Genomic DNA, 23,852 nt, shown 5'->3' with positions numbered 1-23,852 from the left:
TTAAACTGAACTAAAAAAAAAAAATAAAAATAATTTTGCGAAAGAAAAATGTAAATAGTTGTCCATTGTTACTGTAAAATGTAAGTGCTTATCATTGTTTTGAACACCTGTAAGATAAAGAAACCACTGTTGCGTCACATGAGTAATATATACCCACGTGGTTGCGTTGCTGAACTACCCTACGGCCTCGTTACTCACTGAAGCGTCAACAGACGGGCCTAATTATAAAAAGTATGTTAATTTTTTGTTAGGATGACGCATTCAAAAGTTTCACTTGAGTAACTTACTCAGTTCTCTCTCTATTCTATGATGTTCCTATTTGACTGAACTATCTACTTTCTCACTGCTAAATACGAGTAGAAAATGCCAAGATATTTCCTGTCGTAGATATGTTGTTGCTACACTTACAGAAATATGCGAAAACTATTTTTAACCTTTGCAATATTTTATAGATTTTTGTAAATTAGCTTTCGTAGATTTAGCCGTGTCAGTGAAATAGGTAGTGTAATAGGATTACAGTCCAAACAATCAGTCCTTTTTATGGTTTCAGTTATTTTACTAAATATACACTTACTTTTGCTGAAAAACCTCATACTTACCAGACCACTGAAACTATTAGGGCCTCCACTATAACTCACGCAGGTGCATTGTCCCTTTAAAACATTTCGAAAATATTAAAGTTTTAGAACTACATAGCTACAAAATCAAGCTTCCTACAAAAACGGTACCTAATCACTTACCATCAGGTGATACGTGCTCGTTTGCCTACTGTCACACAAAAACAAAATTCCAACGTAACAAAAGTTCGTACGTGTAAACAATGCTGTCTGCTACCAATTAAGTGTAATTGTGGCCTTAAACTTGAACAAACCAGTCAATACTTATCGGTAATCGACCCAATGCTGTTTCAATTGAAGTAGCATCGAATTTAATACGTATCGTAAATCAATAACAATCGAGTCTGCTAACGAATGATGGATCCATTGAATCATTACTTGGGAATGTTATGTGGATATACCTACTTGTAGCTCGACTAAAAGAGTCTGCACATTTGGCTAAAAAAGTTATTTTTTTGTAATAAGGAGCGATGATTTTGTCGAGGAGTCTATTATACCAGTTGGTTTTGATAATACCTTGACATTGATGCTTGGAATTCCACCAAAAATATCCATTTGGTGGGATTCCAAGCATCTTAAAGGCTAACAGAATACAAGTTCTAAAATACATGGAAGGAATTCCACATGAAATGCTTGACTGATATGGGTCGATTCAGAAGACTTTTTATTTTGAGTTTGGGTTATAGATCTGATATCATTGCCAGACCTGATAACCTGAAATCATAAAACTTGGCGCTGGATATTATAGAAACTCGACTTTGAATAAAAAAGAGGAATTCGCATATTGATAGAATATGGTAGATGCTGATGTTATATTCGCTTCTCTTGACCTACGCAAAATGTAATTCACGGCTCACATAGTATGTGTTAATTAATGTACGTTTTAGGATGAGTTAAATGGCTGGAATTCAAGTCTTGCGTATTACTATGACTGGGTGAAATCACACTGTAGAGTACACAGCGGGTTCGGAATAAAAATGTTTACACCTCTTACAAAGAAAGTGCAAAATTGCAACTAGGAAAGTTGTACAAACGTAAATTCTTAAACGGAATCCAGTTTTGACAATTATCTCCGCGTCAAGACGGTAAATATCTACATGCAGTGTGTCGACATTATTCTGACTCACCGAAAGTGCCATATCAAGTGCGTTTATGTTCGTTCGTTTCAGCCAAATGACGTCCTGGACAAAAGCCTCCCTAAGGATTTCCATAGCATCCAGGTTCCAGGTACTTCCCGCGACCTTCACCAGATCGTCGGTCTACCTAGTGGGGGGGGGGGGGGGGGGGCTGCCCACAATACGTCTTCAGCCCAGTGGTCGCCACTCGAGAGCTTTTCTGCCCCAGCGGCCAGCTCTAAGAGCTATGTGCCCCGCCCACTGCCACTTGATTTTAGCAATTTTGCGGGCTATGTTGGTCACTTTGGTTTTACGTTTATGCAAACAGCCCCTTATTTTACCATTATCTGGCTATGGCTACCCCAAAGGAATAAAGTAAAGTAATTGCTTTAGCCAAAAAAGTAATAAACCCGCAACAGTAATCAATTTCCACAGAGGTCATCAAAGCAGTAAACAGTGCCTTTGTCGTCAAAGGCAAGTGTATAATGTTTATTATATCATTCAGGTCGACTCGCTCTACTTGCCGGCACCTAGTGGGAAAACGTCGGAAGAAAACTCTCACAGTAACATGTCTCGACCATGTGGCGCCAGAGCCATAGTGAAATTCAGCACAGTCAGTAGCCCTAGTCGTTATTTTCATTAGTTTGTCTGGGCTGGAACTTAAAAGTTACGACTTCATTTTTATAATGTAAACACCGAATAAAATGGGATAAGTAAGCCCAATTTATGACCATCTGCAGTCTGTTTTTTTTTTTTTTTCTATCTTTATTTAAGGAGCTTGATCAACATTAGGCGACCATGTCGCTCCGTACAGCCACATTTTAGTTACATGAATGAGTTTGAGCAGAGTTACCTCCGTTTCAAACCCACTCTGACTAATTTGTATAGTGCTCTGGCTTCCTTTGATAGAGGAAAAGCCATAACACTATTACATCCTCCGACATTCCACAAAATTTCACAAGAGAACTGTAAATTAATTCTAAATTGCTCGTTGCGGACACATTCCATCAAGATATGATAAACATAAATAAATAAATAAATAAATAAATAATAAATAAATCTTTGGACAATTTCACACAGCGCCAGCTAGCCCCAAAGTAAGCAACTTAATGCTTGTGTTATGGGTGCTAGCTTAACGGATATACTACTTATATATTTTTTTTTTTTTTAAATACATACATATTATACATAGTAACACCCAGACCCGTCACAGAAATTAAAATTCATCATTTCAATTTCTGCCCGGCCGGAAATCGAACCCGGGACCTCTCGGCATAGTAGTCCGCTCTGAACCACTACACCAAACGGCCGACAAACATCTTCAATTACATTACACTCACTACAATTAGGCGTGTCGGACTTTCTCATCATATAAGCGAATTTATTTAGCGGAATGTGTCCGGAACGAATTCTTAATGCTATTACTAATTCTTCTCTACTTAAGATCTGCAGTCTGTTCTGTCGAGGATTTACTTTCGCAGTAAAGCCATGTATTCATTAGGCAACATTTGTTGATAAACACTGTTTATAGACTGTTCATAAACAGTGTTTCATAATGTTTCATCATCTATGTAAACAGTTTATAAACAGTCCATAAACATAGGTGATGAAACATTGTTCATGATACATTTTGCTGTGCTCCCCGCTATGCGCTATGAGTGGAGAGCAAGTGTGGACGGCCAAGTTTCAGAAACCTGTGTTTATGGTAAACTTGTTTCACTCTAGTCATAAACAGTTTATCAACAAATAATGTTGCCTAATTAATACATGGCTTTATACTACTGCATCTATGTTTACTGCGACCAAGCTCCGAACTTGGAAAAACAATGCCTTATCGGAAATAGAGTTTTAGGCCACGTGAAGTACAGCGTAATATGTATGTTGTTTGTTATATTACTTATATTCGACGGCCACCATTAAATTACACTTAGCTATCATGTAAAGTGGTTCTGTGTTCGGTGACCATGAATTCTTTGAGAGTAATGTCAGTAGTATTCGGTACAAAATCATTTGCTTGTTTTCAAATGTTTCAAACCTTTTTGTCCATAGCCATACCTATTATACATATTTCAACCTGCGAGATTTGATATGATTCGGAAATTCTTTCATTGACAGTACAGACAGTCACAGTCAGGATCTCAAGAAGTCCAGAACGCGCTCCTAAAAATAGGGTGTTTTCGTATGACTGTACCGATTTTGGCCTGAATAATATATTTTTCTAAGTTATCTATGAGTGGTCCCAGTCGCCGGAAGCCTCGATTATTTTACTTTGTGATCAAAGACATTTCCAATCAGAGTTCGCTGTCAAAGTTTGTGCAAGATTACCAAAGTCTTTAACATAACCTAAGTGGATCGACCAGCAAAGTGCACTTCCATGTAACATCCTGTGGCGCCAAGCGATCTTGGCTATCAGATGAAAGACTCACTTACCGATTGTCTCGCTTGTACGGCAGCCTGCAGCTTTATTTAGCCCAACAATAGGCCAGCAGCTTGTAATAGAGCTCCAAATAGGCTGGACAATAACACGCCCTGACCGGCCACAATGCGGTGACATCAGCGATGCTATGCGCCTACAATGTACAGACTATCGCACGTACGCATTATCTAGTCTACAAATAAATCAATTTTTGACTTTGAACATCTGTGTATTTAGATTAGTGATGTTGAAATTTGAGTAGTAGCCTGCGTTACTTATAGGAGAGAAAAGGGTAGGCTCGGGCAGAGAAAGTTAAACGTTGTTTACATAGAATCTATAAATTTTCATTCAATGAGGATCATTTCGATTTTTAGCTGTGAATGCAGATTTATAGGGCTAAGAAATCCTTAATACACAGTCCAAAAATTTTTGTTCTACGACAAAAATTGACGAAGTTATGGCCAAATTACTAAAAAAGTTCACTGACCGCCCGGCGCGGGACCGTTGACGTCACTGTATCCGATCCGAACGCTGCCGGCGTACTGCGTGGATAGAAAATATTTTTTTCTAGCCAAACTATCAGTTTGAGAGAAAAACTTGTAATGACATATATTCATCAGAATAAAGTAAGCTATCGATAGGTAATTTTAAAAATAGAAATTGTGAAAAATAACGTAAAAAATCCATACGCTCATACGATTCAATGGAACGCAGAGACGCGATTGGGGTCTCCGCGGTGGTATATTTGGCGATTTATTCAAATAAAGTGTTCATAAGTGTTGTTAGAGTCATATCTTCTTCCAAGTAAAATATAAAAATGTATAAGTATTAATTTATTTACTTCTAACAATAAGGTATAGCTGAGGCAGATACACTCTGCCTAGGCTACAAGACATTTCTATGCAGATCATTTCGATGTACACGCAATACCTACCTGTTATTTAGTTTTTCTGAGTTAAACCTACGTACCTACCTATCTATTCGCCGTTCCCATGGGCGGACCAGCTGCTGCAGGAAAGGACAGCTGCTCCCTCCTGGAAATCTATTTAATCTTAGCCTAGAAGCTGGGTATGACTCCCCCGCCCCCCTTCTCTCCCCAGGTCATAAGCTGGGCATGACTTCCCCCTCGGCCAGAAGTTGGGTATGATTTACCCCCCCCCCCCCCCCCCGGCCCGAAACTGGGTATGACTTGACCCCTCCCTCTCCCCCCAGGCCAGAAGCTGGGTAAGGCTTGCCCCTCCCCCCAGGCCATAAGCATAAGCTGGATATGACTCCCCTTCGGCCAGAAGCTGGGTAAGGCTAGCTCCTCCCCCCAGCCCATATTAAGCATAAGCTGGGTATGACTCCCCCTAGGCCAGAAGCTGGGTATTACATACCCCCCCTCCCCCCAGCCCATAGAAACTGGTTATGTCTTGACCCAGTCCATAAGCATAAGCTAGGTATGACTCCCCCTCGGCCAGAAGCTGGGTATGACTTCCCCCCCCCCCCCCCAGGCCAGAAACTGGGCATGACTTGCCTCTCCCCCCCTCCCACCAAGGCCAGAAGCTGGGTAAGGCTTGCCCCTCCCCCCAGGCTATAATCTGGGTATGACTTATCCCCCCCCCCCCCCAGGCCAGAAACTGGGTATTAGCATCATATTATGTATTATTATGTTCAATACAAACAATCATTAAGTTACACTCACCCCAACCGCGTCTCCGCACTGCATCGAATCCTATGAAAATGTGGTTTTTGGACATAGCGATACTGAATTTTCACAATTTTTATTTTTTAAAATTACTGGTCGATAGGTTACTTTATTTTGATGAATAAATGTTATTAAAAGTTTTTTTCTAAAACTGATGGTTTAGCTGGAAAAAAATATTTTCTATCCCAATAGTACGCCGGCTGCGCTCGATTCGGATATAATGACGTCACGCGGCCCTGCGTACGTTGACTTTTAGCGGCAAAAACGGCCTATGTTTATTACTTAATATCTTCGTAAGTAATGGTCCGATTTGGATAATTCAAAAAGATATATCTTTCTTATGTCTTAAAGATTAACGTAGATACTAGTTTTATTGAATTTTCTACAACAGTACTGATCCTCATTCCAGTCAACGAATGCAAAATCGCAGAAGCCACTTTTCGTACAAAGCTAGAGCTTTGACGTTAAACGTAAATGTATCGTCGATAGCACTTCTTTTTTGTTACAAATGGCACCATGAACCACCATATAGATACTTCAGTACCTTGATGTACAGTACCTTCAGTACAGTGTACACCTTTCGATCCCCTGATCCTTGGTGATCAAGCATGGAATGTATTAAATACATTTTATATCATGCGGACCGGGCAGTAGACTCTGTGATATCTACTTTAGTAGTAGCCTAGTAAGAGTCACCTTCATCACAAGAGGTCATTCTACAGAGTTTCTATTCTCTCATCGATTATCCATTGGAATATTCATCCATGTGTAATGACGACTTGGCAATCACGTCCGAAGGCACGTACTCGCAAACGAGGCGTAACTGCTCAATAGAGTGTCGTAAAGTTTTATTTAATAGACTCGCGTTATGGTATAGCACTCTTGACGAATGTAACCAGAGGCAGTTTGAGGACTGCTGAATTTGCAATGTGAACTAATACTTTTTCCTATAATAGAGCCATTGAGACGATAGTTTTTGCTGTTCTTTTGTCCTCACTGCGCTACCAATATTCTTGTACCCTTTTACTTTTATTACGTGATGGCGAAATTAAAACTTATCAATGACGAAAGATTACGTATTTGAGGCAGTTTATTTTTCTCTGCTTTGGACACAGAATTGGGCCACTGTTCTTGATTCACATTGCAATAGTTATTTTCGTCCTTCGTCGAAATCCTCTTTGGAGTTGCTTAAAATGTAATCCGTACAAGTGCGCAATCCTGGCAGAATCAGAGCCGGCCAAGTAATAAACCAAAACGATCACTTCAGTACATTTCCCTTAAATTATGACATGGATCGGATATGATTCAGCTGGCGTTCTGCCAGGTGCCAATATCCTCCTGGTTAACGGCCATGATGTTTGATCGCTCTGAATATGCCTGGTTGCGTCAATGTATATTGTATACTAACTCAAGAGGATCATGGTTGGAGAAGTTACGAAGATATATGGCTTGCTTGAATCGGGATTTATATCTGGAAAGTGTCAGGGTGAAGTATTTGGTTCAAATTTCTGGTGGTTCAGGGGAAATATCGATGGTATGGCATTTACGGCCGAATACTGAAACGCTACTCAAATCTTTCACTCAGCTGACGGGCTCCTAAATTTAAGTATCCTTCAATTTTAAATGGTATTCTCAAACGCCACTCAACGGATTTGAAGCCGTGATCAGCCAAGCAGCTCTCAAATGTTTACATAATGGCAACATTTACCAAAAAAAGTATGTTTTCATTTACACAAATGATAACTTTGCGTTTTTTATCCATTACACGCAGCATCGTTTGTTTATGTATTGTCTTTTATGGAAATATACTCAATCAACTTAACATAGAACAGTTTATTTTTAGTTTCTATTATATATATATAAATCTCGTTTTGTCATATAAAAAAATTAATGCTTGCATTTTTATTGAATTAAAAAAATAATTTTAAAGGTTATACTTTTTATTGTTGAAATCTATTAAGTGGCGATCGTGGACCGAAACGTAACCACAATTGACATTTATCATTGTTGACAGAGCATCAAATTGACAAATCAACAACTCTTGGAAATGCTGCTATGCGATGTCCCCTTATTCCTCAGAAATAGGCATGTTTATGTATTGCGATTTCATAGCAGCTATTTTGGTTGTTACTTCGTGCACTATACGATGCACAGTGGGCTGTTAGATGTGGAAGATATCACCTAGTAGATACACGTTCATAACTTCCCGTTGCGTAGAACAGTAGGGTTATAATAAGTATTTGGTCCACCCACTGGTTGTATGGCGTTTGGTGAGGGGTTTCAAAGAGCTTCCAAATTATGAATCCAGAAACAACACCGTTTCTTTAGAGACGCGGAACCTCGCTCGGAATTGCATGTCATTATAATAATATTTTTCAATAGCGTTCAGCCTTATTGCGTTCCTGCGATTAGATCTAGGTATTTCCTCGAGGCTCGAAAGAAATGATAACGATGACACACATTATTTACCACTATTTAGGTCGATTTAGGTATAAGAATAGGATTTAAGATACCGGGCAAGCACTCTCAAATTTAACAGCTGCTTAAGACGATTTGACAGTTGTTTGAGTAATGCTTAGCGTTGAATGGCGTTTCAGTATGCGAAAATTCATTTGAGTGGCGTTTAAGTGCAACTTAATTTGAGAGGTGCTTACAAATTGAGAACTGCTCAGATATTGTTTTGAGTATGCGAAATGTAAGTTTAGGAGCTGCTTAACTATTTGAGAAGCCGTCAAATATTTAAATGGCGTTTCAGTATTCGGCCGTTAGTCTTATAGAATTTCACGATAGCTATAGGTAGCTTGGGTATTTCCACTGATGGGTTCTTTGGTGTCTCCCCTTCCGTCTCTCTCACTTCATTAGTCAAGATCTGAGGTAGAGAGCAAATCATTTGGCTAGACCTAATCATGACATTTCCCGAGAACAAAAATGAATAAGACTGTACCTTAACACAATTCCGTCGTAGGTACAATTCGGGATCTACAATATGTAGCAGAAGCAAGCGTCAATTGAACAAATTAAGGCCGCACTCCGCCAGAGGTCGCGGCTATCACGCAATCGTTACGTCCTTTGATCAAAGGACTACTGAATTGCTCCTGCCTCGCCTTGTGGCGCAAGTACACTATGCGGGAAATTCACCGAGACGAAGCGCGAGCCTGCACACCGAAGTATGGGAAACTAACCGAAGTGCGTGTTTACACTATACTAATTACTAATTCCCGCATAGTGTACTTGCGCCATTGTATCTCCAGGATTGCCTCAGTCAATACTCTTAGAGTAGACACACCGTTGACTTTTCGTCGGCCGATAGTTTAGTCGGGCAGTTGATCAGTATGGGCATGTATGGGAGTGCGCACACTACGCCGATTCAATTTGGCCGATTCTTCATACAATCACAGAATAATAATAAGTACTACGTACAGAAGTTTTACTTCGCGAAGGTATTTAAAGAAATGAATGCTCCATGTCATTAACAATATGGTGTAATTTAGCCTGTCTCAAGAGTCAAGCACCATTTTGTTGACAAACGTCAGTGATCGGCACTGCGCCGAAGCTATAGGGCTGACTTCGGTAAAATGATGTGACGTGAGGTGCCAAACTGCGGAAAATGGCGGAGGAAATACATGATTTAGCATGAATTATCATGAATAATATTAACTACTTATTTACCTCTCAGTGTCTTGAGGCAACTTAAAAAAGTACATTCTGTGTTTTTATTATTATTTAGGCAGCTAAATACTGCACAGTATTTATTACACCATTTTCTTCCATCATACACAAGAATACGCGTGCGTGAATCAATGTTCGCTCGTATGTGAGGCCTTGTCGAATAAGTATCCTGTAGGTGGGCCATCGTGCGTGTTTTGTTTTCGACGTAAACTCGCGGAGATGAACAGGCCTGATACAATTTAAAATCGGGCACAACTATCGGCCAACTAAAAATCAACGGTGTGCGCCTAGTCTTAATGCGACTGAATTGTGTGCCTCCATGATTGCCTCGATTGCCTCGGTAGTCTCATTGTTGATTTTCCCGCTCGTTGCTCCTGGCATGATTAACGACAAATGAAAAGAAAAGGGATACAAAACGTATGTTCAAAACAATAAGACTGCTAGCTGCTAGAGAAAAATATATTTTAGTGTTTTCTTACAGCATATTAACACTTAACATGATACTAAATCCTTATCCAATTTTAATATCTAGACTATTTACAGGGGTAGGATAGAGTTATCTATCTTAATTCTACATTTTTGAATTGTTTTATTTGCTTCCTTTTGTATTAGAATCTGCTCTAAATTACTCGAGTAATGCGAGACTTCGTAAGAAACAATTTGTACCAATCAAACGCTCATTTAGGTGTTGGTCAATTATTTCGGTATTACTATTAGTACACTGCATTGTTGTTATAGCTAAAATATAACAGCCTCTTCATAAAGTTGATACGACATCTCTTAAAATAAATATTTTTTCTTTCTTTCTTAGGCCCGGTGTCCACCAAGGTGGAACAGAGCGGAGAAGTGTTTTAAATAACCGACTAACGAGGTGGCTAGTAGAGTTTTAATGGGCTCAGCTTCTAAGAAGTTCTTTTAAAGGCCTTTATTTTATTGGTTTTGATCTTGTGAGAAGATGATTAGTTTCGTGTTCTTCTTCTTTGTCGCTACACTCTTGCCAGAGTGGTCGTGGTCGTCACACCCGGCCCGGTGGCAAGCTTCACAATCTGTCGCCATTCCTTCCGAACTGCAGCCTTTCTTGTGCACTCGTGGAGTGGACCATTGAGTGTGGTTTTGACCTGGTCAGTGCAGCGCATAGGCGACCTGCCGTGCGCTCTTGTGAGCACTCTCAACCTTCCCAAGACAAGCACGACAAGTCGTTCAACAGAAACAGAATAGTCACAGCTTTATTGTCCATCTTGCAAGTATGCAACTTAAAATTCAAACAATATTACAATGGCCATCAAACGTAGAGACTGTTATACATAAGATATGACATGTATGTAACTGTATAGTATGTATGTATGATGTAGTATGTTTAATTGTATAATTTGAAGCGAAACCTCGCCGCCAAGGAGATACAGTTCTATTGTATTTTTGGCAAATTACAGTGTTGATGTACGAGTGGGAGTTAAATAGTTAATTGATAGCTTTAAGTAGTCTCCTTCACGGTATTGTTCCCACGCTTTGCTGGTTTATCGAGTTTTAAAAACCTACTAAAAACAATTCACAATTTGGTAATAATACTCGTAGTGTCTGCTGTTTTGTGCCATTGGATATCCATGTCAGACATCTGGAAACGCAGCTAGTAACGCTCGATATTTTAATGAATAAATTATTAAGGAAGGAAAGATATAGCGAGACGCTACGACGCGTGTCTATCTGTCAAAACGAATGCTCACTATCTCTAAGCCTAGGCGCAGACCATCGATTTTTCGTCGGCCGATAGTTTAGTCGGGCAGTTGATCAGTATGAGCATGTATGGAAGTGCGCACATTACGCCGATTCGATTTGGCCGATTCTTCATACAATTTAGAATAGAATAGAATAGAAAAACCTTTATTTGACACGAAAACACAAATGAAAATGAACAAATAAAAGAAGAGAAAACACAAAAAAAACACATTAAACACACAACATTACATTAGACAATACATAAGTCTCGTGCTAAAAAGGTCACAACTATCGGCCACCTAAAAATCGGTGGTCTGCGCCTAGTCTAAAACTCAATCTAGGACACTTACCAGGGTCTTGATAAAATACTTACCTAAGTAGTTTAAAAACCTTTAAAGGAAATCCACATACATCATAAAGGTTCACTCGTTTTTCCAAACTACTATTCGTTGATGAGTCCATAGAAACCGAATGGTCGACTCCAAATGTCTACCCGAATTAACAATGGATGACAATTTGCTCAGAATGTGTCAGAATGCAGTGGATTGCTTCACAATGGAGTAAACAAACATCCAACACGTGTAACACGTGGGAACGAAGTGTACTACCAAATTTTGTACAACTTTTGTCCTCGTGAATTTCGATATACACACGCACGCACAAGGAAATAATATTATTATATTTCTTGGGAGAAATCCTTGAAGGTAGAAATGGCAATCACGACTTTTTTTGCTTGCCAGGCGACTGCCCAAGCTGAAATATAAATGTTAAAATCCCTATATGCTAGTAGATCTAAAACGACTTGCACTTGCTTGTGGCGTAGTGGCTATTTGACTTGTTTTTATGTTTTCCGTGGACATACGTTTTATTTTTAGGTATTGCAATGTCGTTTGTCGGTCGGACAATTACTAAGCATTACGTTGTCACAAGTTAACAACATAATAGTAATGTTTACTTAACTTGGAGTGACATAAGACGGCTCTGCAATAAAACTAGAAAATAATCGAGAAAAAACTACTACGCAACAGCTACTTTATTATTCTTTTGTGTGGAACTTTTAGTGTAGAACAGTTTTTATGTCATTCGGTTGAATAGTAAAAGTTGGCCGTATTCATGAGCAGCACGCCCAGTAAATTGCCTTACTATCGCCCCTCTACTTCTGTATTGAGACCGCTTGATAGAGGATAGCATAGTTTTAAAATAATATACTTAGATCGTATTATGAACATCTGACTAGATCTTTCATCTATCATCCTTTACGGACCTTTCAATCAAATACTATCTAGTTTTATTCTGTATTTTTTAACGATTTATTCTCCATCTTTCCAGTTGGTGAAGGACGAGCGGCGCGATGCCGGAGGGCGTGGCCAAAGAGGCCAAGGATGAGGCGAAGGCCAAGGCCAAGAAGGAGGCCTCGCCCAAGCGCAGGCCCTCGGGCAACCTGGCCAAGATCAAGGTGGAGCTGCTAGATGGCTCCACTATGGATCTGGAGGCAGACGTAAGTGTCTATAGTTTTCGTACAATTCAAGTAAACTCTAGTTAAGCTTCAACCACACCAACGCGTGCAGATCACCATCGCCGGCACGATCTGCACGCGTTGATGTGGTTGAAGCTTAACTAGAGTTTACTTGAATTGTTGATTTCATTAATGCATGCAGAAGTACGCACAGCGAAGTGTATTTATAGTTATAAGCCCCAAATAAAAGATCATAACAGTTTTATGTTTGCTCCAAATGTCACCGGTTTATTAGGGCATAAAAGGTCAAATTCCGCCGGCAATTTACTTTATCATCAAAGTAATCGAAAAACACAGTTCTACTTGTTTTTTCGAGTTTATTTATAGCGATACAAGGAATCCGTGGGCGTTGATACTTGACTATACGAGTAGCTTCAAACATTTCGATATACAGGTGTCCCATAAAGACCGTGCCTAACTTAAGGAGAAGGTAAAATAGATCACAAAAAAAATACCTTCGTAAAAATATTTTTCAAAGTTAAATTAAAGACTGTAAACCCTTGAAAAGGAGGCTGACAATAGTGACTGAGTTTCTTGCGCTGTTTCTACTCAGCCCTGGCCCATTTAGTGTCCCGAAGCAGTGGTAGGGCGTAGGGTTAATACTGGGACGTATAAAAGTGCTTAAAAGCCTACTTACAAAGATAAAATGAGTTTTATGAGTTTAAATAGTTTAATTGACAATTTAAATAAAGTTGTGTCAATATTTATAAAATTAGTTGTTTTTTTACATTCACGGGTAGAAAACTACGCTATTACTGAATGTCATAGGCCACTTCTCACCACTTACCTCAGAAAAGACTAGTTATCAAATTCAAGGTCTTGTCTAACAGTCGCTGTAAGCAGGTCAAGCCTCCCGGGAAGCGTGCCAAGTCTGCCAAGTTATCTCGTTTTCACTTGGCTAATGCTGAGACGGGAAAATAAGGTCTTATGTTTCTATTTTCCAATTTTCTTGGACTTTGTCGTGAATTTCGTTTGCTAGCGCAATCGACGTATGTTATTTATCGTCTGCTGATTTTCTGATATGGGTCTATGTAATCAAGAGGATGGAGAAGACAAGAGAAAATGTAGGAAATGTGGAAAAGCTCCAAAATTAGTAAGAAACATTAATATATATTAATTCACTATTACATAAAACAAAATTATCAGAAAAGAATTTGATCATTCAGTAAGTTTTCTACAGAATGTAATTAGTAGGTATAATTCTATCATGTGTGATCTGTTGATTTTGAATACGCTGACGACTTCTTATTGAAACCATTAATTTGACCAAAATGTTCTTTTATAAATGTTTCACAATTTCACCTAACCTTTATTTTATTCATATTGTATGTGAAAAAAATTAATCCTTTGGGATTAACACACCCTAATTTTGCGAGTCCAATTTCCATTACAGGCATTATGTTTGTGTTATGTGCTCGTTTTACTATAAATTGGGCGCCTAATTGCTGCCAGGTAAACTGAGCAGGGTAGTTTATTAGGGATGAAATAATTAACTAAGCTTACACAGGAATTACGTGAGCCCTAATTATTGCTGTATTATTATGTCTAGACAGCTAACTAGGAAATAGCAACGTTTAAGATCATTAAAACATCATCATCATCATCATCTCAGCCATAGGACGTCCACTGCTGAACATAGGCCTCTCCCAATGCTTTCCATGTTGCCCAGTTGGTAGCGGCCTGCGTCCAGCGCCTTCCTGCTACCTTTATAATGTCGTCGGTCCACCTTGTGGGTGGACGTCCCACGCCGCGTTTTCCGGTACGCGTTCTCCACTCCAGAACCTTGCTGCCCCATCGGCCGTCAGTCTGCAATTGATTTATTTTATGTGCTAATCTAGTGCGAATGTGTCCTATCTTATTCATGCCACCATCTTATTCAATTTTAATGAACCCGATATTTTTCTTGACAATACAGATAGCCCACATTTATAATTTCCGTGTTTCATTACAGAGAAAAATCCGGGGCCACGAACTCCTAGGAAAAGTGTGCGACAAACTGAACCTGGTGGAGAAAGACTACTTCGGGCTGCTGTACGAGGATCGAGGGGACCCGCGCGTCTGGATCGACCTGGAGAAACGCGTGTCCAAGCTTATCAAACGTAAGTCTGATTTATCTTCTTAGAACTAAAAGACATTTTAAATAAATAACTTGAAAAATCGAAGGCGAGATTCGAACCCACCACGACCTTCCGCTTGCCAGGCGACTGCTCTTCCAACTGAGCTACTTAGACATTGGATGAACCTATCGAAATTTTCAAGTGTAAAGCTGTTATGGCCGCGTTTTTTATTTCATCAATGTTGAGTAGTAGTACTAAGTACCCTTTAACATCCAACAGAAATATTGTTACAAATATTTGACTGTCAGTTAAGATGAAACAGAACCTCATTCAATTCAATCGTTATTAAAATTTCTGTAGCGAATAGAGTGACTTCTCAAACTAAATTTTAAATAAACAACTTAATAAAATCGAACTGCTTAAGGTGGGAAGAACCCATCCATACATACATATGTATTATACCATTGTTTACTGTATTACATAGTGTTGATATATTCCTTGCAGATGAACCCTGGGAGATGAGGTTCGCAGTAAAGTTCTACCCGCCGGAGCCGGCACAGCTGCAGGAAGAGCTGACGCGGTACCAGCTGGTGCTGGCCGTCAGGAGGGACTTGTTGGAAGGTAACTTCTTCTTCTTCACAGTGTCAGTCATTTATCAACGATAGCAGCCCGACGCGAAGTACCGTATTTGTGGTGTCAAGCCCCAGAAGGGGGAGAATTGACTATGAGAAGGGATATGGATCAGAGAAATTTGTAGGGAGTCAAGCAAAGCGCCCGGGGAAAAGAGCCCACAGCAAGTACCCGCGCGCTCTCCCGAGATTCGGTTCCTACGCCGTGAGGCAGGAAGAACCATGGGTGGTGGTGGGCTAGTGTCAGCCCAAAACTCCGCCACAAGAGTGGCGTTGTCAGCAGAACTCATCAAATCCTTCTGAGTGCAGTTGCTTGGGCACCCAGGGCACGACATCAGGTGCTTCATCGACTGGGGCACAAAACCGCACCTGCACTCCATGTTTAAGCCATCCAAGAATCTCCACCTGACCAGATTGTCCTTACTACGGCCAACCTGCGTCCGAAGTCTATAAGAAGGTAACTTGGAGAGGAGGATAGTACACAGTGGCGTAACTATAGGGTGGCAGGGCTGACAAAATGCCACGGGCCCCGGCCCAACACCCTAAGCGTCCTCGTCCCCCCCTCGCGATTCTTTAGGGAAATGTTCCCAGGGCCCCTCTGAAAAATGACTTGGCCCCATGCACAGAATTTGCCTCGTTCCTCGGATGGTATAGTTACGCCACTGATAGTACAGATGAGAATGTCAATGTGAAGACATTTGCCAGCTATTCATTGGCAGATGATCTTTAACCAGTAATCCCAAGACACTTTCTTTTGAATCCAGCCCTGAAAAGTTAAATCCAGTTAGTTTTAAATAGTTTGCTGAATAATTTAAATAGATTGATGAGAGCTACTTTAGCTTTGAAATTCATAAAAGTCAATTGACTTACGCCCGTATTCACAAAAGACGCTTGCTTAAGTGAAGCAGCAAATCGAACGCACAGCGTTGAATAGAGCTCTGATTGGTTCGTGTGTGATCCTGTCCACGTGCACTGTGAGACCTCATAGTAATGTTTGTGAATACGGGCGTTAGCAAATTAGTTAGGAGGAAAGTCGTTGTGACAGCTCGTAAATATTTAAATTGACTGTGTGTCAACAACAATTCGCATAGACTGCTCATTTTAACCACCTCTTACTTATATCCTCAGGCCGCCTGCCATGCTCAACAGTAACCCACGCGTTGCTAGCGAGCTACCTACTTCAATCAGAACTGGGCGACCACGAGGCTTCTGAACACGGCGCCGGTTTATGCAAGCAGCTGAAGCTCGCACCGCCTGCTGCCTGCACGCCCGAACTGGAGGAAAAGGTCGTGGAACTACACAAGACACACAGGTTGGTAGAATCTCAGCAGGTCAGCCTACTAGAGAGCTCCAGCAAAAACGGGACTTTTCCCGCCTCTCGTTCCCACCGCTGCAACTCCTGTGTAGCCAGGATCTACAGCTTGAACGCCAATAAAAACGCAACCAGTGAAGGCCAAGTTTGTCCCGGGGAGTTAAACTGGTGGTGGTGCATAGGTCGGCAGCGAGCCACAAGTGATCCACTAGAGGGCTCCAGCAGGTCAGCTAGCCTCAGCGACAGCGACTGCGGCCCGCAAGCAGCTTATACTGGGGACAAAAATGAATTTTTAGTCTGAGCTAGGCGACCACGAGGCGTCTGAGCACGGCGCTGGTCTCTGCAAGCAGCTGAAGCTTGAAGGTGACCCACTAAAGAACCCCAGCAGTTCAGTAGGAGCCACAGGTGACCCACTAGGCCTCCAGTAGGTAAGGGAGCCCCTACGACACCGAGTGTGGCTGGGCGACCACGAGGCGTCAGAACACGGCGCTGGTCTCTGCAAGCAGCTGAAGCTTGAAGGTGACCCACTAAAGAACCCCAGCAGTTCAGTAGGAGCCACAGGTGACCCACCAGGCCTCCAGTAGGTAAGGTAGCCCCTACGACACTTGAGTGTGGCTGGGCGACCACGAGGGCTCTGAACACGGCGCTGGTTTATGCAAGCAGCTGAAGCTTGCACCGCCTGCTGCCTGCACGCCCGAGTTGGAGGAGAAGGTCGTGGAGCTACACAAGACGCACAGGTAAACGGGACTATTCCCACCTCTCGTTCCCACCGCTGCAACTCCTTTATAGTGTGACCAGTGAAGACCAAGTTTGTCCTGGGGGAAAGTTAAACTGTCATTGGACCCGCAACGAAATTAATCAGAAGAATATATGAGGAGTTTGCACAGGTCGGTAGCAACTCTCAGCAGGTCAGCTGGCCCCTGAGACATCGAGTGTGGTCCGCAAGCAGCTTAAGCTGGAGTCAAAAATTTGGATGTTTTGGTGGCAATCTTGGACTGAATGCATGATTCAATTTGTAGACATACATAGTTCGTTTCAACCATAAGACTTCCATGCTGGACGAATGCCTCCCCCAAGAATTTCTACAACGCATGCCCGCATCTAAACGCTTCCCGATTTTACCAGATCGTAGATACTCTCCACTGCGTCTTTCGGTCCGTGGACACTACTTGAGAACTATACAGGGCGCTTAGTGTGAGTTTATATAAAACGTATTCGATATCGAGTGCGTCAAAAATGTCTATGAAGATTTTAGTTCTTGAAAGTGTCCGCTAGGGACGCTGAACAATCCGTCACTTTTTTACGCAGTCAATATCGAATACGTTTGATTTAAACTCACATTAAGCCATCTATTCTACAAGCTATGTGTGTGCCCCGAACACTGTCATAAAGTTTTGTCAATCCTGTAATAATGTAAACAAAATTCATCATCCTCATTTGTCCACAGAGGCCAAACCCCGGCAGAGGCAGAGCTGAACTACCTGGAGAACGCCAAGAAGCTGGCCATGTACGGCGTGGACCTCCATCCAGCTAAGGATTCGGAGAACGTCGACATCACGCTCGGCGTCTGCTCTTCGGGACTGCTGGTGCATCGAGAGAAGTGAGTAGGAATGAGAGTATAGGATATTTACGAGAATTTGACCCTTTGTCAGTTGATAGGCATTAGAAATAAATGTCTGGGCTAAAAATATTGTTGACACTTCAATTAATACTTTTTAGGCAGTAGGAATGTGATAACAGATATACGAGTAGTTATCTCATCGAATTTCTTTGCAAAGGACAATGTTCGTTCTCCATACATTGTTCGCCGTTAGATCAACAGTGCCGAAATAATACTTTCTAGGTTCTAAATGACACAAATCTTTATGTAAGAACAATTATTCCTGGCGGACCAATTCTATAAACTTATTGATAGCAATATTGTTATCATAACCTCTTACTTACTAGTATTGTATTATATTATTTTATGCACATCGATTTGGGAGATGTTCTGTATTGTAGTTGTCGCAGCCAAATTGTATTATAATATTGGACGGGTTTTGGAAATAGCTCGGCGTTCCACTTTTATGATTTACTTACTTACATTTTGCACGTAAATAAATAACATGAATCCTATGTTTACTTTCCACTCTTGACATTTAACACGTGACTTACCAAACTAACTATCTCCATGGTTACCGTCTTAGTCTATGCATGACTAGGGATTGAACAACTTTTAATTGAATATTATTAACAATTCTCGATAATTATTATCGATTGAAAAATATTCGGTATTTGAATCGAAAGATATATTCAATTTTATCAATATCAAAATATTCAATTTTAATAATAAAATAAATATTATTTACTACCACCTATGAAATGTTCTAAAAATTGCCTGGAGCGCTCCCCCAATCCTGGGTTTTCCCTTTCCAAGCTGAGAGGATATCATTTTGGTTCTATCGATACATTATAAAGGTACTTAATATTTGAAATGTATTACCAATGATTGTTATAAGCATTTTGAGCGAATAAAACTTTCAATTCTATTAGAACTTTAGACATTTCTCTCACTTTAAGCGGCATTGGATTTTTCATCGAATTTTGAAACTGTAACAGATATATTAAAGATGATCCCATATTGTTGTCATTGTCTATATCAGTGTTATGATCACAATTCTTTTTATTTTATTCATGACCTTCGACCAGTTGGACACATTAGATAGCTTCTTGTAGTATCGTGCAATATATTTTTAACTTTTAATTAAAATCTAGTCATACTGTAGCAATTTGGACGATTTATTTTATTTACAAGATCGGTATCTTATTGTCTATGATGACCGCAGTCAACATCACTATTACATGGATTCCTAACAATGAAGTACGGCATTGCCTTGTGCCGATTTTACATAGATTTTATCGACACAAATTATGGAACTTCATAGGATATGGAGCAGGCCACGCCCTAAAATGTCCGGATGTCGTCATAGTATTATGGAATACATATAAAATACTTTTATTATTTCATTTTTTAATCCTCAAGTGTCCGTTACAATCTAATTAATATTTAAGTATTCAAAAAGTAAGAGATTAATTTTGATACTTTACTGCTGTGCCCAGGAATCTAAGGCGGTTTCTGACAATGTCCTTTTTGGTTATGTCCTGTAATAAAAATCCTAGTCTTTTCCATCATGTCAGCTTAGAGCTTAATATTTGACGGATGAGGCTAGACAGTTTGGCTCCGTCGATTGCTTAGGGGGCAAGCCCGAAACGTGAGCATCAAGCAAAGATATTGGCAGCAACTTTTAGCTGGTAGACCCCGCCTATTTGTCGATGTAAATTGCCCTAGTTATAGGTGGGTCCCGTGACTATTCAAATTCTTAGGCCCTTTTCACATGTCCCGGTTGCCGGCTAACCAGTGCCGGGTATCCGGTGGTGAAGTTACAAAGCAGTTCTCAAAAATTGAGACAGCTAATATGACGATGCGATTCTGATTAAAAGAAGTTCATATAATTTGTCTTCCCCCATTCCCCCAGACTGCGCATCAACCGCTTCGCGTGGCCCAAGATCCTGAAGATCAGCTACAAGCGGCACAACTTCTACGTGAAGCTGCGACCTGGCGAGTTCGAGCAGTTCGAGTCCACCGTCGGCTTCAAGCTGGCCAACCACCGCGCCGCCAAGAAGCTGTGGAAGACCTGCGTGGAGCACCACACGTTCTTTAGGTAACCCTTAAGTGACCACTATACCACCTCACGCGGCCCGATGTCCTTAGACCAGCCACGAGCGACACTCGAGCCGCCGTCGGCTTCAAGCTGGCCAACCACCGCGCCGCCAAGAAGCTGTGGAAGACCTGCGTGGAGCACCACACGTTCTTTAGGTAACCCTTAAGTGACCACTATACCACCTCACGCGGCCCGAGAGCCTTAGACCAGCCACGAGCGACACTCGAGCCGCCGTCGGCTTCAAGCTGGCCAACCACCGCGCCGCCAAGAAGCTGTGGAAGACCTGCGTGGAGCATCACACGTTCTTTAGGTAGCCCTTAAGTGACCACTATACAATCTCACGCGGCCCGATGTCCTTAGACCAGCCACGAGCGACACTCGAGCCGCCGTCGGCTTCAAGCTGGCCAACCACCGCGCCGCCAAGAAGCTGTGGAAAACCTGCGTGGAGCACCACACGTTCTTTAGGTAACCCTTAAGTGACCACTATACCACCTCACGCGGCCCGAGGTCCTTAGACCAGCCACGAGCGACACTCGAGCCGCCGTCGGCTTCAAGCTAGCCAACCACCGCGCCGCCAAGAAGCTGTGGAAGACCTGCGTGGAGCACCACACGTTCTTTAGGTAGCCCTTAAGTGACCACTATACCACATCACGCGGCCCGAGACCCTTAGACCAGCCACGAGCGACACTCGAGCCGCCGTCGGCTTCAAGCTGGCCAACCACCGCGCCGCCAAGAAGCTGTGGAAGACCTGCGTGGAGCACCACACGTTCTTTAGGTAACCCTTAAGTGACCACTATACAACCTCACGCGGCCCGAGACCCTTAGACCAGCCACGAGCGACACTCGAGCCGCCGTCGGCTTCAAGCTGGCCAACCACCGCCACCAACACCATACTTTCTTTAGGTGAAGTTTGTTTTCTTTTTGTTTGGTCGATATCTGAAGTGGTTTTTGTGTTTTTATTTTATTTTTTTGATATTATACTTTTTTCAGATCACATTTTTCTTTTTTTTTTAACTCTCTGTTTAATGTTTATTATTTTCTTTGTTTTTACTTTTTCTATTCTCAATTTTCTTTGTATTATTATTTTTTTCATTTTTTTTTTGACTTTCGTTCTTTTTAAAATTAAGTTTACGAGTATTTCCCGATAAAAAGATCAAATAAACAATATTCAATTCTCGACTTAGATGTATTAGCCGTTCAAAAAATAAAAATAAAATCAAAAATATTTTATTCAATTTAGATCACTGGTGGCACTTATTTATGAACGTCAAAATATAATCAAATAAAAAAAAGGTAGCCCTTATGGCAATTTACATGTCTCCTTGTCTTTTGGACCCTACCAGTGCTGATAGATCCGAAGGCCAGTTCGATCTTCGGGAGTCAAATGGCGTTTATTTTTTCTTTTTATTATGCAGATTCTATACACAAAAACTAAATCCACATTCTCTCACAGGTTAACAAGCCCATCGCCACGCGACAAGAGCACGCTATTCCCACGGCTGGGCTCCCGCTTCCGGTACAGCGGGCGCACGCACTACGAGTCGCGCGCCGCCGCGCCGCAGCGCCCGCCGCCGCACTTCGCAAGGACTCTCTCGCATCGCACGCTGTCTTACAGCACCAGCAGCGTCGCCGGTGAGTCCTGGACCCCTTGGCCCCCACTTCAGTCGCGCCTGGACCCCCAGGTGGACCCCCAGGGAGCTCAGTACAGCAGGCCCCCCACTACAGTCACTCCTGGACCCCCGGTGAGCTCAGTACAATGGGCCCGCACTACGAGTCGCGCGCCGCCGCCGCACTTCGCAAGGACTCTCTCGCATCGCACGCTGTCTTATAGCACCAGCAGCGTCGCCGGTGAGTCCTGGCCCCCCCTGGCCCCCACTACAGTCGCGCCTGGACCCCCAGGTGGACCCCCAGGGAGCTCAGTACAGCAGGCTCCCACTACAGTCGTGGGTGGCCCCCATTTCCCGCAATACAGCTACAGTCGCGTCTGGCCCCCCACTACAGTCACTCCTGGACCCCCAGTGAGCTCAGTACAATGGGTACGCACTACGAGTCGCGCGCCGCCGCGCCGCAGCGTCCGCCGCCGCACTTCGCAAGGACGCTGTCGCATCGCACGCTGTCTTACAGCACTAGCAGCGTCGCCGGTGAGTCCTGGACCCCTGGCCCCCACTACAGTCACTCATGGACCCCCAGTGAGCTCAGTACAGCGGGCGCACGCACTACGAGTCGCGCGCCGCCGCGCCGCAGCGCCCGCCGCCGCACTTCGCAAGGACTCTGTCGCATCGCACGCTGTCTTACAGCACCAGCAGCGTCGCCGGTGAGTCCTGGACCCCCCTGGCCCCCACTACAGTCGCGCCTGGACCCCCAGGTGGACCCCCAGGGAGCTCAGTACAGCAGGCTCCCACTACAGTCGTGGCTGGCCCCCCTTTCCCGCACTACAGTAGCGTCCGGCCCCCCGCTACAGTCGCGTCTGGCCCCCCACTACAGTCACTCCTGGACCCCCAGTGCGCTCAGTACAATGGGCCCGCACTACGAGTCGCGCGCCGCCGCGCCGCAGCGCCCGCCGCCGCACTTCGCAAGGACGCTGTCTTATAGCACCAGCAGCGTCGCCGGTGAGTCCTGGCCCCCCTGGCCCCCCCTGTCACGCACTACAATCGCGCCTGGACCCCCGTGAACTCGGGGCAATGGGCCCCCCACTACAGTCGTGTCTGGCCCCCCTTTCCCGCAATACAGTAGCGTCTGGCCCCCCGCTACAGTTGCGTCTGGCCCCCCACTACAGTCACTCCTGGGCTCCCGCTTCCGGTACAGCGGGCGCACGCACTACGAGTCGCGCGCCGCCGCGCCGCAGCGCCCGCCGCCGCACTTCGCAAGGACTCTCTCGCATCGCACGCTGTCTTACAGCACCAGCAGCGTCGCCGGTGAGTCCTGGACCCCCTTGGCCCCCACTACAGTCACTCATGGACCCCCCGTGAGCTCGGTACAGCGGGCCCGCACTACAGTCGCACCCGTTGCCGCACTTCGCAAGGACTCTCTCGCATCGCACGCTGTCTTATAGCACCAGCAGCGTCGCCGGTGAGTCCTGGCCCCCTAGTGAGCTTGGTATAGCGGGCCCCCCACTTCAGTCGCGCCTGGACCCCCAGGTGGACCCCCAGGGAGCTCAGTACAGCAGGCCCCCCACTACAGTCACTCCTGGACCCCCAGTGAGCTCGGTACAGCGGGCGCACGCACTACGAGTCGCGCGCCGCCGCGCCGCAGCGCCTGCCGCCGCACTTCGCAAGGACTCTCTCGCATCGCACGCTGTCTTATAGCACCAGCAGCGTCGCCGGTGAGTCCTGGCCCCCCCTGGCCCCCACTACAGTCTCGCCTGGCCCCCAGTGAGCTCAGTACAATGGGTCCGCACTACGAGTCGCGCGCCGCCGCCGC

The 23,852-nt window shown here is 43.4% G+C and overlaps 1 protein-coding gene across 1 annotated transcript in view; it reads left to right on the top strand.

The window, feature by feature from the left end:
- LOC135082624 (protein 4.1 homolog) overlaps positions 1 to 23,852 on the top strand; it is a 119,949-nt gene that overhangs the window by 58,651 nt on the left and 37,446 nt on the right. Inside the window, exons 2-8 of the mRNA XM_063977407.1 lie at positions 12,547 to 12,715; positions 14,685 to 14,832; positions 15,295 to 15,411; positions 16,548 to 16,731; positions 18,179 to 18,331; positions 20,247 to 20,432; positions 21,886 to 22,064. Of these exons, the coding sequence (XP_063833477.1) occupies positions 12,569 to 12,715; positions 14,685 to 14,832; positions 15,295 to 15,411; positions 16,548 to 16,731; positions 18,179 to 18,331; positions 20,247 to 20,432; positions 21,886 to 22,064 (1,114 nt within the window). The 5' untranslated portion in view covers positions 12,547 to 12,568. The remainder of the gene's footprint in view (positions 1 to 12,546; positions 12,716 to 14,684; positions 14,833 to 15,294; positions 15,412 to 16,547; positions 16,732 to 18,178; positions 18,332 to 20,246; positions 20,433 to 21,885; positions 22,065 to 23,852) is intronic.

This window comes from Ostrinia nubilalis, chromosome 22, assembly GCF_963855985.1.
Source record: "Ostrinia nubilalis chromosome 22, ilOstNubi1.1, whole genome shotgun sequence".
NCBI lineage: Eukaryota > Metazoa > Arthropoda > Insecta > Lepidoptera > Crambidae > Ostrinia > Ostrinia nubilalis.
This window is presented reverse-complemented; position numbering and strand designations above follow the sequence as displayed.